We start from the raw sequence: 12,467 nt of genomic DNA, 5'->3' as shown, positions 1-12,467 counted from the left end.
CGCGCAGCAGCCCGGGACCGCCGCGCAGGACCGGGGGCTCGGCGGCGGCGGCGGCGGGGCCGGCGCGGCTGAAGGGACCGGAGGAGCTACCGGGGCCGGGGCTGCTCCGTACTTTCGTCTGGCTGTTCCTGCGGGGCTACCTGCTGCACACGCACCGGCTGCAGGTGCGCCGGGGCAGCCCGGCCCGGGGGCTGCGGGGGTCGGGGTGCGTGGGGGCCTGGCGACCCTGCACGGGGCGTGGGCGGGAGGGGGAGGGTTGGGAGGGGTGCGTGGGATGGAGGGGCTTCCAGAGGGGCTGCGGGGAGGGTGCCGTTCTCGGGGGTGCTTTGCAAGGGAGGGAGCGGGTGCGGGCTGGGGGCAAGGGGAGGTGGGCTCCAGGGAGGGGGATGCTGCCGACAGGTGACGGCAGGGAGTTAAGCGGRGGCGGCAAAGCAGGGGAGCAGACGGGCTGGGCGGTGGCGAGCACCCGGCACCACGGGGTGATGCTGGGTCCAGCAGGCAGAGAGGGGCCAGCAGAACCGGGTGACCTCGGGGGAGTCCAGCCAGCCCAGGGCTGCTCCAGCATCCCCGAACTGACCAGACAGCTGAGGGCAAAGGTTCGGGGGCATCTCACAGGGTCCTGGCATCCCCAGGCTCCTGTCTGTGACAATCTGGGAGAGGCAGCAGTTTTGGGTTAAGGTGACCGGGCAGGTTTTTGGGCAGATGTTATCCAGGCAGGCAGGGGAGCGATAGGCAGAGGTATTTGTTTTCTTCTGTCGATACTTCCTCATACGTCGGATGAAGCAAGCGATGGGCTTGGCTGGCTCCAAGCCAGGCAGCATCTTCTAGCACCCTGGAGCGCTGGCCAGCCCAGGAAGCATGTGGGATCAGGCCTCCCTGGCATCTCAGAGCACCGKGCACTGCTGCTTGGAGAAGGGGTTATCACAGGACAGCGAGATTTCAGGGCATAGGCACTGGAGCTTCCTCCTTTTCCCTTCTGCCCTTGGGACTCCAAGCACAGCCTGGCTTTACAGAAAGATGCCCACATGCTCTGGAGGTGCCTTCCCCCAGATCCTGGCAGTTCTGGCTTCTCTCAGCCCCGCTCTCCAAGGCCTGCACCATGTCAGGTCCTGGCTGCCAGCAGATGCAGGTAGGCAGGCTTCAACCCGGGGCACAGCTGCCCCATGCCCACGAGCTGCCTGCAGTAGCGGGGCGGCTGTCCCTCCCCCTCCTCCTGCCACCACGCWCGAGGAACGTCTCCCCGTGGTGACGAATCCAGCTGAATCCGGGCGCAGGCTGCGATGCAGACAGTCACCAAGGGAGATTGTACCACGTGCATCCCCGCAGCCACGGGGAACGGGGACCAGAGCTTCCCTGCTAGGTCCCCTGCATCCCCCCATGCTTGGCCATGCTCTGCAGGGGCTCTGGCAGTGCCTGGGTGCGATGGAAAGTGACCTTTGGACACGGCCCTGTGCAGATCCACTTGCAAGGGGATGCCCAGGTGCCCCCAAGGGATGTGCTTAGCTGGGGGTCATGGAGGCAGGCATGGCACCTGTGGTTGCAGGTGAGGACAGGGGAGCTGCAGCCAACAGATCTCAGAGCAGGGCTGTTGTTGSTGGATGTCCCTTAGCTGGCTTGTGAGCCTGTGGCCCCAGGGCCATGCCCTGGAGGTGACAGTCTGCTTTGGGAGCAGCCCAGTCATGCCTTAGCCTGGCGCTGCCCTCCCAGTGCTGATCATTAACCACCCTTACTGGGTGGYGAGTTCAAGGACCCACTCAGCGACTGTTTTCCCCGGGTTAAGCAGAGCTGTGGCCATGCTGGAAGCAGCAGGACTTAGACCTGCTGGTGGCTGCTGCAATAGTTCTGCATCTCAGCACAGTCCTGTGCTTGGCAGTTGTCTCTGTCCCTGCTGTCTCTGCTTGGTCTTCCTACCCCAAAAGACCCACCAAGCTCTCTGTGCTCTCTGGGGTGGGTGAGGAATGTGCTGGGGGGTCAGTGCCTGGTGTGCTTAGTGCTGGCAGAGGAAATGAGCCTGGAGACACAAGCCCAGGCCATCTGTGGAGCATTTCAGGGATGGTGCCAGCTCGGGGGTCAGAGGCAGGTGYTTGGGCTCAGCTGATGCTTGTGGGTCCATGGGATGGGTGCAGATAGGCACATTCAGGGCACCATTGGGGCAGGAAGGATCTGCCCCAATCCAGCCCGTCCATGACCCTGCCATGCTTTGCGCATCACAGGTGATATCCCGACGCCTTTAYGGACCTATCTGGAAGTCAACCTTCGGACATTATAGGAACATCAACATTGGGAGCCCAGTGGTGCTGGAGCAGCTGCTACGGCAGGAGGGCAAGTACCCGATGCGGAGCGACATGGCCCTGTGGAAGGAGCACCGGGACACCCGGCGCTTGCCCTACGGACCTTTCACCGAGTGAGTCCTGCCCTGGCTATGCTCTGTGGGGCAGCACACATCTCCCTTCTGTAGGTGTAGGGCCCAGAGCAGTTTGTATTGCTCCCATTCCTGCAAAGYGGCATGTGCCCACCAAGGAGAAGGGTGAGGCCACGGTGGGTGGAATGACCCCTGGGGTGGTTCCAGTGTGGTGGGGAGTGTGCACACAGGGACTGGGGAACTGCTGGCAGCCACTGCCCCCTGCCCGTCTGTGCCCCCAGCACTGAGYTTTGTCCCCATCCAGGGAAGGGGAGCGCTGGTACCGCCTGCGCCAGGTCCTCAACAAGCGGCTGCTGAAGCCCTCGGAGGCGCTGCTGTATGCGGATGCCATCGGGGAGGTGGTGTCGGACCTGATGGTGCGGCTGCGGGAGGAACGGAGCCGCAGCCCCTCGGGGGTGCTGGTGGGGGACGTGGCCAACCTGCTGTACCGCTTTGCCCTGGAAGGTAGGGGGATCCTCCACCTCACCCCTGTCCTGTCCCACTCTTCCCATTCCCCAGGGGTCTGGATGCTGTTTGTCCCCTGCAGGGATCTCCTATATCCTCTTCGAGACCCGCATCGGGTGCCTCAAGCAGCAGGTCCCTGCTGAGACCCAGCGCTTCATTGACTCCATCAACCTCATGTTCAAGAACTCCATCTTTGCCACCGTCCTGCCCCGATGGAGCCGCAAGGTGCTGCCCTTCTGGGACCGTTACCTGAACAGCTGGGACACCATCTTTGCCTTCGGTGAGTGGTGATGATGGGAGCCYGGTGTGGTGGCACTGGACTTCCTAAGGACCCTCAAAAGTGGGACAGTCCCTGGCTGCATGTCCTTTTGACAGCCCTCACTGTCAGCTCTGGTTTCCACACTCTGTCCCTGCAGGCAAAAACCTGATTGACCGAAAGATGGAGGAGCTGGAGGGGCAGGTGGAACGTGGCAAGGAGGTGTCTGGCTACCTGAGCTACCTGCTGGCCAGTGGCAGACTCAGCCTGGATGAGGTCTATGGCAGCGTGGCTGAGCTGCTGCTGGCCGGTGTGGACACGGTGAGAGCTGGGTAGCTGCTGCCAGGTGATCCCTGCTGAGCTCCATGCCCAGGGGGCCATGCTCAGCCCAGCCCCTGCCCCACAGGGGCAAACCCTCAGGGATCAGTCAGTGCCAACCCCRTCCTCTGCTCTGCTTTGTGGCCTCCTCCCTGCCTCCCTCTCCCCTGTGCTTGCTGACCCTTACCCCTGGCCTCCTGCACACCAGAGCAGGGGCTGTTTGCTGCCGTGCTTGGCACAAGGCTGCTCAGGTACCAGCCCAAATTCCTTCTGGTGCTCCACTCCCCCAGACCTCCAACACGCTGTCCTGGGCCTTGTACCACCTCTCCCGGGACCCAGACATCCAGGAGACCCTGTACCAGGAGCTGAAAGCTGTTGTGCCTGCCGACCGGTTTCCTGCTGCTGAGGATATCCCCAAGTTGCCGATGCTTCGGGCCATTATCAAGGAGACTCTGAGGTACATCCCAGCCTTGTCTCTGCCCTGAGGTCCTGSTTACCAGCCTCTTCTCCAGGGGGTATGCACCAACCAGGCAGGATGCTGGATTTCAGTCCCTCTGGACTGCAAATATCCACCTCTCCCCTGGAGGAGGAGATGCTCCCCCTTGCCCTGCCTGTGGGATCCCTGTGGGATTCTCCACATGAGTCCCACTCCCACACTAACTCTCCCCATATCCCAGAGTCTACCCTGTGGTGCCCACCAACGCCAGGGTCTTCTATGAGAAGGACATTGTCATCGGAGACTACCTCTTCCCCAAGAATGTGAGTGGGGGCCGTGCCATGGGGACCCCCCACCATGCTCAGTGGGGCCAGGTGGGGTTRTTAAACCCCACATCTTGTCCTGCAGACCCTCTTTGTCCTGGCACACTATGCGATGTCCCACGACGAGACCTACTTCCCCGAGCCTGAGCGGTTCCTGCCCCAGCGCTGGCTCCGGGGCCATGGCTCCCCTCACCACCCCTTCAGCTCCATCCCCTTYGGTTACGGGGTCCGTGCCTGTGTCGGGCGCCGCATCGCCGAGCTGGAGATGCATCTGGCCCTTGCCAGGGTGAGTAGGGATCCCCCACTCTGGGATCTTGCCATGAGCTGCTGGGCTGDGGGTCCCAGGGAGTCCCCATGGCACTGCCAACCCCCCCTTCTCCCCACAGATGATCCAGGCATTTGAGGTGCGGCCRGACCCCCGTGGCGTGGAAGTGACATCTGTGTCCCGCATTGTCCTGGTGGCTGACAAGCCCATCAACCTGGAGTTCATCGCTCGCCCAGGAGCCCCCTGACTGCACGTCCACCCCCACYCTGGGTGCCAAATGGAGATCCCCCTTACTGCCCCACAAGGAGGGACAGGAAGGCAAACCCCTCCCCGGGCCAGCTTGGGCCAGGGGGCTCACAGCCCCACAGTAGGAAGGGGGGATGAGAGATTGCCCCCAAATCACCCCTGGGGCACTAGTATCCCCCTGCCCAAAATCAGCAGGAGGCTTGGGGAACTGCTGTGCCTTTGACACACTGCAGGGGGATTRTGTCCCCCATATCCTGTGCCCGGCTGGGCTGTGTCGGGAACCTGGGGGTTCTTTTGGGGCTGGGGGAAGGCAGGGAGGGGGCTTTCAGCCATTCGGTGTCTCCTTCRTCCCGTCCTTGTGTAGCTGCGCGTGGATCTGTGCCTGGAGCCAGGACATCTGGGTCCTCTCTGAACAGCTGACCTTGGCCTCAGAAGCTTCTCTGTGCCTCAGTTTTCCCTCTGGCCCCACGGGAGGGTCAGTGCTGGTGGGGTTTGGGGATGTGTTGGTGAGGTTTGGGTTTCCCAGCCCTGGTCCTGGGAAAGCACAGCAATAACACAGCACAATCCCCATGATGGGAGGAGGCCTGTCACCACCCAACACTGGTATTCTGTGCCCTGGCAGAGCCAGCCAGCACAGGGGGGGTGTTCAGTTCCCAGGACTTTCCACTATCAGCCCTTAGTGTACTGAGATACAGGCTCACAAGAAAGGCAGAGCTTGCTGCAGGCAAAGCAGGCGGAGAAAGATCAGCTCAGTACCCCCCACCCCCAAGCAGGGGCTGATACCCAGGACTATCACAAAACTCAGAGCTGGCAGCAGCCACAGGCAGGGGCTTTGGACAGCCCACAGGCAATGGACAGCCATTGTCACCTGCCCAGGATCCTTGAGGGCTGGGGCATTGGACATACTTGACAGTTATCCCCTCACACCTTCCTGATTGTAGGCAGAAACCTTGCTGCTACTAAGGCTGGTGTCCTCAGGGTGTCCCCGAAGGAACCTGCACACCGTCATGATGATTAAAACTGCATGCATGTGTCCYTGTCACCTTAGCTCTACCCACATGAGCAGAAGGGCCACTCTGTGTCAGTGCCACACTTGCTGGCAAGCAGCCAGCACCTCTTCCCCATCCTCATTCTCTCCAGAGGAGTCATGCCCAGCTTTACCCCAGAAAGGCAAGAGGCAGTTCTTGGATCAGGCTGCTTTGTTACAGCAAGGCTGAACAGACCAACAAATAAATAAATASCCCCTGCCCACCCCAAAACGTGCACAGGGTCTCCATGAAAGTGCCCATCCTGGTGTCAGCTTTGGCACAGATTGTGCCTCTGCCAGAGAGCTCCAACCCTGTGTGACCCTACAACAAAACAAGGCTGTGTGTGCAGCTGAGCCTGTGTTACCAGGCACCGGGCACAGACAGTGGGGCTGTGTTCCCTATGAGGAAGGAATAGAAGTGCTTGAATCCAGCAGCAGGATGGCAGCAGGGTGGCCAGGTCCTATGGGTCTCTGTGCCCAGCTGCAAGCATGTCACAGCTCCTCCAGCACGGTGCCCACTGAGCATCACTGTGTGCTCACTGGCAGGAGGCACCCCTGGGTCCCATTTTCCACGTTTCTGCCTCCCCGAGACTGGCAGGATCTGCCCTGGACTCAAGACGAGCCCTAGGACTGGGGTGAACAGTCATGTCCTCCCCGCACAGAGCCTTCAGGCCCAAGCCTCCTTCTCACAGGTCATGCAAGAGATCCCCGAGTCAGACAAGACAGCGGCACTTCCATGGTGTCTTCAGAGTGAGGATCGATCGATGCCTGTGGGCAAGAGAGCGTGCGAGGCCATAACCCCAAATCAGTGCTGGACTGGGYACCCTGTCACATGGCCTCCCAGCCCATCCCAGTGGACAGTGGGGTCTTTCCTCCTTCCTTGCTTGTATGCAAGCCCTGGGATAGGAGAGAGGGCAGCTTGGCTGGAGAGGGTCCTCTCAGTGGCCCCCTGCAGCTCCTGACACAGCCACCCTTGTGGGCACTAGGGATGGGGTGAGCAAAGGCACTGTGATGTGGAAATGGGGGGAGGGGGGGCAAGGGGGATAGCTCATGTATGGCTGACACACACCACTCCCAGTCCCCTTCTGTGCAGAGCAGCTGGGCACTGCTGGGAAACTGATGGGCACAGGCCTGTTCCAACCCATTCCCTACCACCACTCCAAAAAGCATAATTACCTTTGGGAAGCAGCTGGGAAGTGGGGCCAGCTCCCCCCTCCTCATTTCACCCCTAAAGAGGTGTCACAGTGGGTGGTCACACCATGCTCACCCACAGCCAGCGAGGACTCACCAGGCASTGGGTGAGCAAAGCCAGCTGCAGGTGGCCAGGCAGGATGGTTCCAGTGCCACCTGGGAGTGAGCCCTGTCCCTGGAGCAGGCAGTTTTGGGGCTGCAAGTGGAGGGCGTGGGGGGCTCTGCCAGCTGTGGCCCATGGGTTGGCCACACTTCACATCTAGCTAGTGGTGGAAAGCAGGTCTGGGGTGTTCGAGTGGGGATCTGTCCCCTCTGTGTCCCTTGGGAATGGCACTGGAGGTGCTCRGGCCTCAGGGGAGGTATTGAGGAGAGATCAAAAATAGGCTTTTGTCTTGGAGTGCACCCAAAACCCTCATCCAGCCCAAAGCCAGGGACCTGCGAAAACCCACTGCCCAAATGGGGGTCTGGTAGAGTGTCCCCATGGAAGGTGCCCCCCTCCTTCCTCACAGTCACTAGGGTGATCCTTATGTGCCCTGGGCAGCAGCATCTGCATCCTGCTGTTCCCMCCTGGCAGACCACAGCCCCAGCCTCCTCCAACCCCCAGAGCCGCTCCGGATGGGGCAGAGCAGGGAGGTAACAAGGTGCAAATGACCCAGCAGCAGGGCGGGGAACGGCGGCGCACAGCAATGGGAAGGGCGGCGCCTACCTGAAGTGGAGAGAAATTGAGGGTGCAAGTGGAGAAAGATGGAGCGTCGTGGGCTAAGAGTTAAGAGCATCGATACCTGCGGGAGTGAGCACAAGGGCCTGCAGGATGTCAGAGAGGGAGACGATGCCCCGCGGGTACCGGTTCTCATCCACCAGAACCAGGCGATGGACCTGTGGGTGCAGGCAGAGCATGACAGGCGGGCTGGGCAGCAGGCAGCGGTGGCCGGCGCTGGCACAAGGCACCCCGGGCACTCACCTGCTCCTTGGCAATGCGGTCGATTATGTCCTCCATAGGTTCATCGGGGGAGCAGGTGAGCACCCCTTCCAGGCAGATGCTGCGTTGACGCAGGGCCTCCCTCACGCTGATGTCCAGGTTGTTGTAGGTCTTCTGGGCTGCCAGGTGCTGCGGTAGACGTGACCCTATTCAGTGCCCCAAGGTGTCCTTGCACCCCATAGTGCCAACACAGAAGAGTACTGAGCACAGGGGATGCACAGAGCACTGGCACAAGCGTGACACTGCATGTGGRGTGGAGGGCACTCCACCAGGGGCACAGACAGGTATGAGCACCCCACCAGCGCGTGCAAGGGGSCAAACTTGAGCCTGGGCATGCAAACACCCAGGGTACTCACAATGACATCGAACCGGGAGTACAACCCAACCACTTGCCCTGCAAAGGGAAACAGAGTAGGGGTTGTGGAAGGGGCCCTGGAGGCCACCTGCCGTGTTCATCCTACACCCCAAGGGGCAGCACAAGGGCCAGGAGAGGGGTTTTGAGTAGGGATGGGGCTGGAGGTATTAGCAGAGGAGATGAGGATGACACTTTTTCCCTCCCCAGGTACCAGCATCATTGATGACAGGCAAGGCGGAGACACGGCGATCCACAAAAATCTCCAAGGCGGTGTAGACTGGGGCAGTCTCAGGCACGACGGCCACATCACGGAAGGTGCCGATGCACAGTTCCTGCACTGTTTTCTTCAGGAAGCGTGGCTTGGGAATGGTAGAACCCTTCAGTGGGACAGGGCAGGGCTGGGCTGGCACCTACACACACCTTGACTGTGCCCCTACACACCAGCCATATGTGTGCACAAAGCCCCAGCACTCACAAAGATGTGGAGAAACTTGAGGATGCGCTTGTGCGTCAGGATGTGCAGGACATTGCCTGAGATAGGCTCGATGACAGGCAGGCGATGGATTTTGTGCTTGATCAGGGAGTAGACAGCATCGAAGAGGCTGCAGGTGATGGGGACATCGTAGGGGGATAGGGCTGCATTCCAGGCACACACACACCCCCACTCCAAAGGGYGTGCTCTCCCCCAGTGGAAAGGCTCTCACCTATTGCTCGGAGAGATGGAGACCAGTGGCTTGAAGGAGCCCTGCAGGTACACCTCTGCCAAGGCAGAGAGCTATGAGAAGGGGTCCTCCAGCCATCTCTTGCAGCCCCACAACTCCAGAGCCCACCTCCATGCCTGTGTGACCGCATGGGCCCAGCCACCCATATCACTCCATGATTTTTACCTCTCCAGGTCTCAATCTTGTGCTCCTCCACCTCGTAGATCTGAACCTGAAGAYAGGGAAATGCACTGGTTGTGGTGGCTTCATGGGGGACTGAGGGCACTCTGAGAAACTGCCCCCTTCCTTGGCATCCCACCCCATCACCTAAGCATAGGGATTACATTTTGAGGGCTAAGCAAGTAGAGGAGCAACAAGTGGATGTTGGTCTGGCCCAGAATCATCCCCTGGTCATTGTCTAGCGATTAAGAAGGGACCAGGAGTGGTGGGGATAACTGCCCCCTGCCCCACACATGCCCTGATCCCCCAAGGCCTCCTCACCGCACTCACCAGAGGCGAGCGGTAGTAGCGGTGGAGGATGTTGATGAAGTCGGTGATGGTGAGCATCCCTGTGGAGATACGTGGGGCTGGCAGCACTGCTGGCACCCTCTCTGCCAGGCAGGGCAGGGGGCCAGGCATCGCTGCTGGCACTCACCCACAAAGCTYTGTGTCTTGCTGTCCCAGAGAGGGGCAGCACGCACCCCGTTGGCCACCAGTGCCACAAAGGCTTTCTTGATCTGCTGGCAAAGTGGGGAGGGGTTCAGAGGGTCCCTAAGCCTGCTTCTTCACTGCCCATACCCACTCACCCCACAGGCTGTCACCTCTAGGGAGATGTCAAAGACAACGAGTTTGCAGCTGGTGGGGATGGCATCATAACAGCAGTGGCTCCTCAAGAAGTGCATATAGACCTCGGCATCAGGGGTCTGAAGCTCAGCCTCCAGGCCTGGGCCCAGTCCCAGTATTTCATTTCCCAGCGTGAAAGTAACAGGTCTCCTGTATTCCTCTTCCTCCTCCCTGGGGCATACAGCCTCTGGAAACCCTGCAGGCAAAGCCACCCCAACCCTGGCCAGTGAGCTGAGCTGCTGGGTCTCAGCTCCCTCCTGCCTGGAGGGAGCAGGGGTGCTCCCCACAGAGCCCCCCTGTTCCCCATTCCACAGTGGCAGCATACAGCATTGCAGTTCTCCAGCCTGGGGCACACTCCAGCTGAGGGGAGGGGTATGGGCAGGGTGGACAGAGGACCGATGCATTYATCACATGAGGAAGGCAGTCCCCCTTCCTACACGCCTAGACTCTTCCTGCTACCCACCTTCCTCCTCAGGGCACGCAGCGGCATCCAGCAGCGCCACCTGAGAGGGCACACAGTGAGGAGGGGTCAGCAGGAGTCAAGCAGCCTTTCCCCCACCCATGGATTCTGCCTGCACCCACCCAGCTGCTCTGGCCCACCCAAGCTAGGCAAACAGGACTGTCCTTTCAGGGTGGGCATGTAGGCTGGGCTCAGCSCCCCTGGGCAACCCCCCACCAGCCCAGGGCCCCCAGAGCCTGCAGTCTTCATGGTGGCTTCAGTCCAGGACACCCAGCTTGTCCTGCTTTGGGGAGAGAGCAGGGTTCCCCCAGAGCAGGACAGGGCATGCATGGCAGGACCTCCCACCTTCTGTCTCTGCTGTTGGAGCTCAGCATGTCCCACAGCAGCTCTGCACCCATCCTCTCCCAGTCCCAAGGTGTAAATCCCGGTCTTGCTTCTTCCCGTGCCGAGAGCCTCACCAGCCCCTCCCGGGGACCAGGTCTATCCAAGGAAACCTACATTAACAAAGCGGCAGCCCCAGGAAGAAGGGAGGCCACAGGGCCAGATGGCTGAATCCATTCCCCCAGTCTCCAGGAGACCCTACTGTAACACAGCAACACGTGCAGAGGGAAGAGCAACCCCGGCCACAAACCAGCCTGACAGAGCCAAAGTTTACAGGCCACCCTAAAATAAGGAAAGCACAGGGACAGGGACCACTCCCYACAGAGCCTAGAGCCGACACCGAGAAGGAGGAGACCCTGCACCACTATCCCCCAACCCTTCCAAAGGGGCTTGGCACAGCTGGGACAAGGACGTCCTGTCCCCACGGCTGCGTGTCCGTAGGAGGGGGGTCTGTCAGCCACCACATTGCCCCACCCCAGGGGTGGCCTGCCCTCAAGTGGGGGTCTGTCGGGCCAGGCCCCCCACCCAGCCTGACGGTACCTGGGACGCGGCAGGGCCACGGAGCCGCTCCATGCTATCTGCGGGGCAGCGCTGCTATTCTGGGCCCGCGGCTGGCGTGGCCCTGGCAGATAGAGTGTCAGCGAGCAATGCCAGCCGTGCCCCCGCCACCGGCACGGGGGGGGGGACGACACAGCCGACACCACCGAGCAGCACCCGCAGCCACCTCGCGGCCCCGGGCTGAAGTGGGTGATTGCAGCCCCGGGACAGCGCTGACTCTGGGGACCCGAGGGAGGGGGCGAGGGAGGGATGCCTGGGGACAGGGAGCGGAAGGACACCCCACTCTGTGGACCCCCGTCCTCCGGGAGTGGTGCTCCGCACTGTTGGAATGTGGTCCTGCCACCTCGCTGCTGTGGCAGGTGGAGGGCACAGCAGGACACTCTCCACAGGGATGCTGGAGAATGGCGGGGTGCAGCCACGGGCTGAGCACATGTGGACCCTTTGCCTTTGACACTGCCCAGCCCTGCCCGTCCCTGCCCGGGGTCCTGCTGCAGCTCACTGTCCATGGCCACGCTGGTCCCTTGGCAGGGGCAGCCCGACCGCTGGGGTAACCTCCTTCCTTGCCATGGGACCACCCCCTCCCGCTCACCCTCTGCCTGCTACTGGCTCCATTTTCTCTTTCAGGGAGGCTGTCAGGCCGGCCCGGAGCAGCTGTGGGCAAACTACAGGGTTGTTGGCTACAGGGCCCAAGGGACAAGGCTCTGCCTGGCTGCAGGGAACAGCAGGATACCAGCCCAWGGCAGGGTACAAGGAGTGCCCCTAGTGCAGCCTCACGGCGGGAARGAAGAGGAGGGACCAGGCTGGAGCCTCGGTGCTGGTTGACAGGGTGGCCTTGAATTCCGCAGTGGTGCGGGGGCCCATGGGGCCGGGCTCTTACAGCTGTGCTGTGCTGAGCAGCCTGGCTCCAGCCTGGCCCTCACGGGCACTGGCAGCAGGGAAGGGAACAGGCATCTCCACTTTCGGAGGCTATTTTCAGGTGCTGGAGAGAAGCCGAGGAGAGATGAGATTGTCACCAAGGAGACCGGAGAAACAGGRCCTAGCACTGGGAAATGGTGGGCTGTGAGGAGAGGGGAGGGAAGGGCGCTTTCTACCAGACCCAGGGCACACAGATGAGGCTCAGCACCTCCTCTGGGCCCCAAGAATGTGCCCAAGCACACAGCATCCACCTACCAGGCTGGGGGGTCAGGACCCTGAACCAGCAAAGGCCAGCTCTGGGCACCCAACCATTCCTACCCCTCCTGTAAGGCTGGACTGCTCTGCTG

General features: G+C 61.3%; 2 protein-coding genes across 2 annotated transcripts; one reads left to right on the top strand and one right to left on the bottom strand.

Annotated features, from left to right (window-relative positions):
• The first annotated feature begins 6 nt into the window (after positions 1–6).
• On the top strand, positions 7–5,144 carry LOC130574379 (sterol 26-hydroxylase, mitochondrial). The gene is made up of 9 exons (XM_057367569.1): positions 7–164; positions 2,214–2,404; positions 2,667–2,866; positions 2,949–3,146; positions 3,283–3,443; positions 3,731–3,897; positions 4,118–4,199; positions 4,285–4,485; positions 4,586–5,144. The coding sequence occupies exons 2-9, from the start codon at positions 2,334–2,336 to the stop codon at positions 4,709–4,711; spliced, it is 1,206 nt and encodes a 401-aa protein (XP_057223552.1). The 5' UTR covers positions 7–164; positions 2,214–2,333; the 3' UTR covers positions 4,712–5,144.
• Positions 5,145–5,572: 428 nt separating this feature from the next.
• Positions 5,573–10,210, bottom strand: PRKAG3 (protein kinase AMP-activated non-catalytic subunit gamma 3). The gene is given in 10 exon segments (XM_057367570.1): positions 5,573–7,804; positions 7,890–8,036; positions 8,264–8,301; positions 8,474–8,639; positions 8,738–8,864; positions 8,967–9,021; positions 9,150–9,195; positions 9,474–9,548; positions 9,551–9,700; positions 9,785–10,210. Coding segments are annotated over 10 exon segments (1,347 nt in total). The 3' UTR covers positions 5,573–7,687.
• Between the last annotated feature and the right edge of the window lie 2,257 nt (positions 10,211–12,467).

The sequence above is a fragment of the Malurus melanocephalus genome, unplaced genomic scaffold (assembly GCF_030028575.1).
Source record: "Malurus melanocephalus ecotype Western Australia unplaced genomic scaffold, MMel_1.1 scaffold_81, whole genome shotgun sequence".
Taxonomy (NCBI): domain Eukaryota; kingdom Metazoa; phylum Chordata; class Aves; order Passeriformes; family Maluridae; genus Malurus; species Malurus melanocephalus.
Note: the sequence above shows the minus strand (reverse complement) of the source record. Positions and strands in the feature narration are given on the sequence as shown.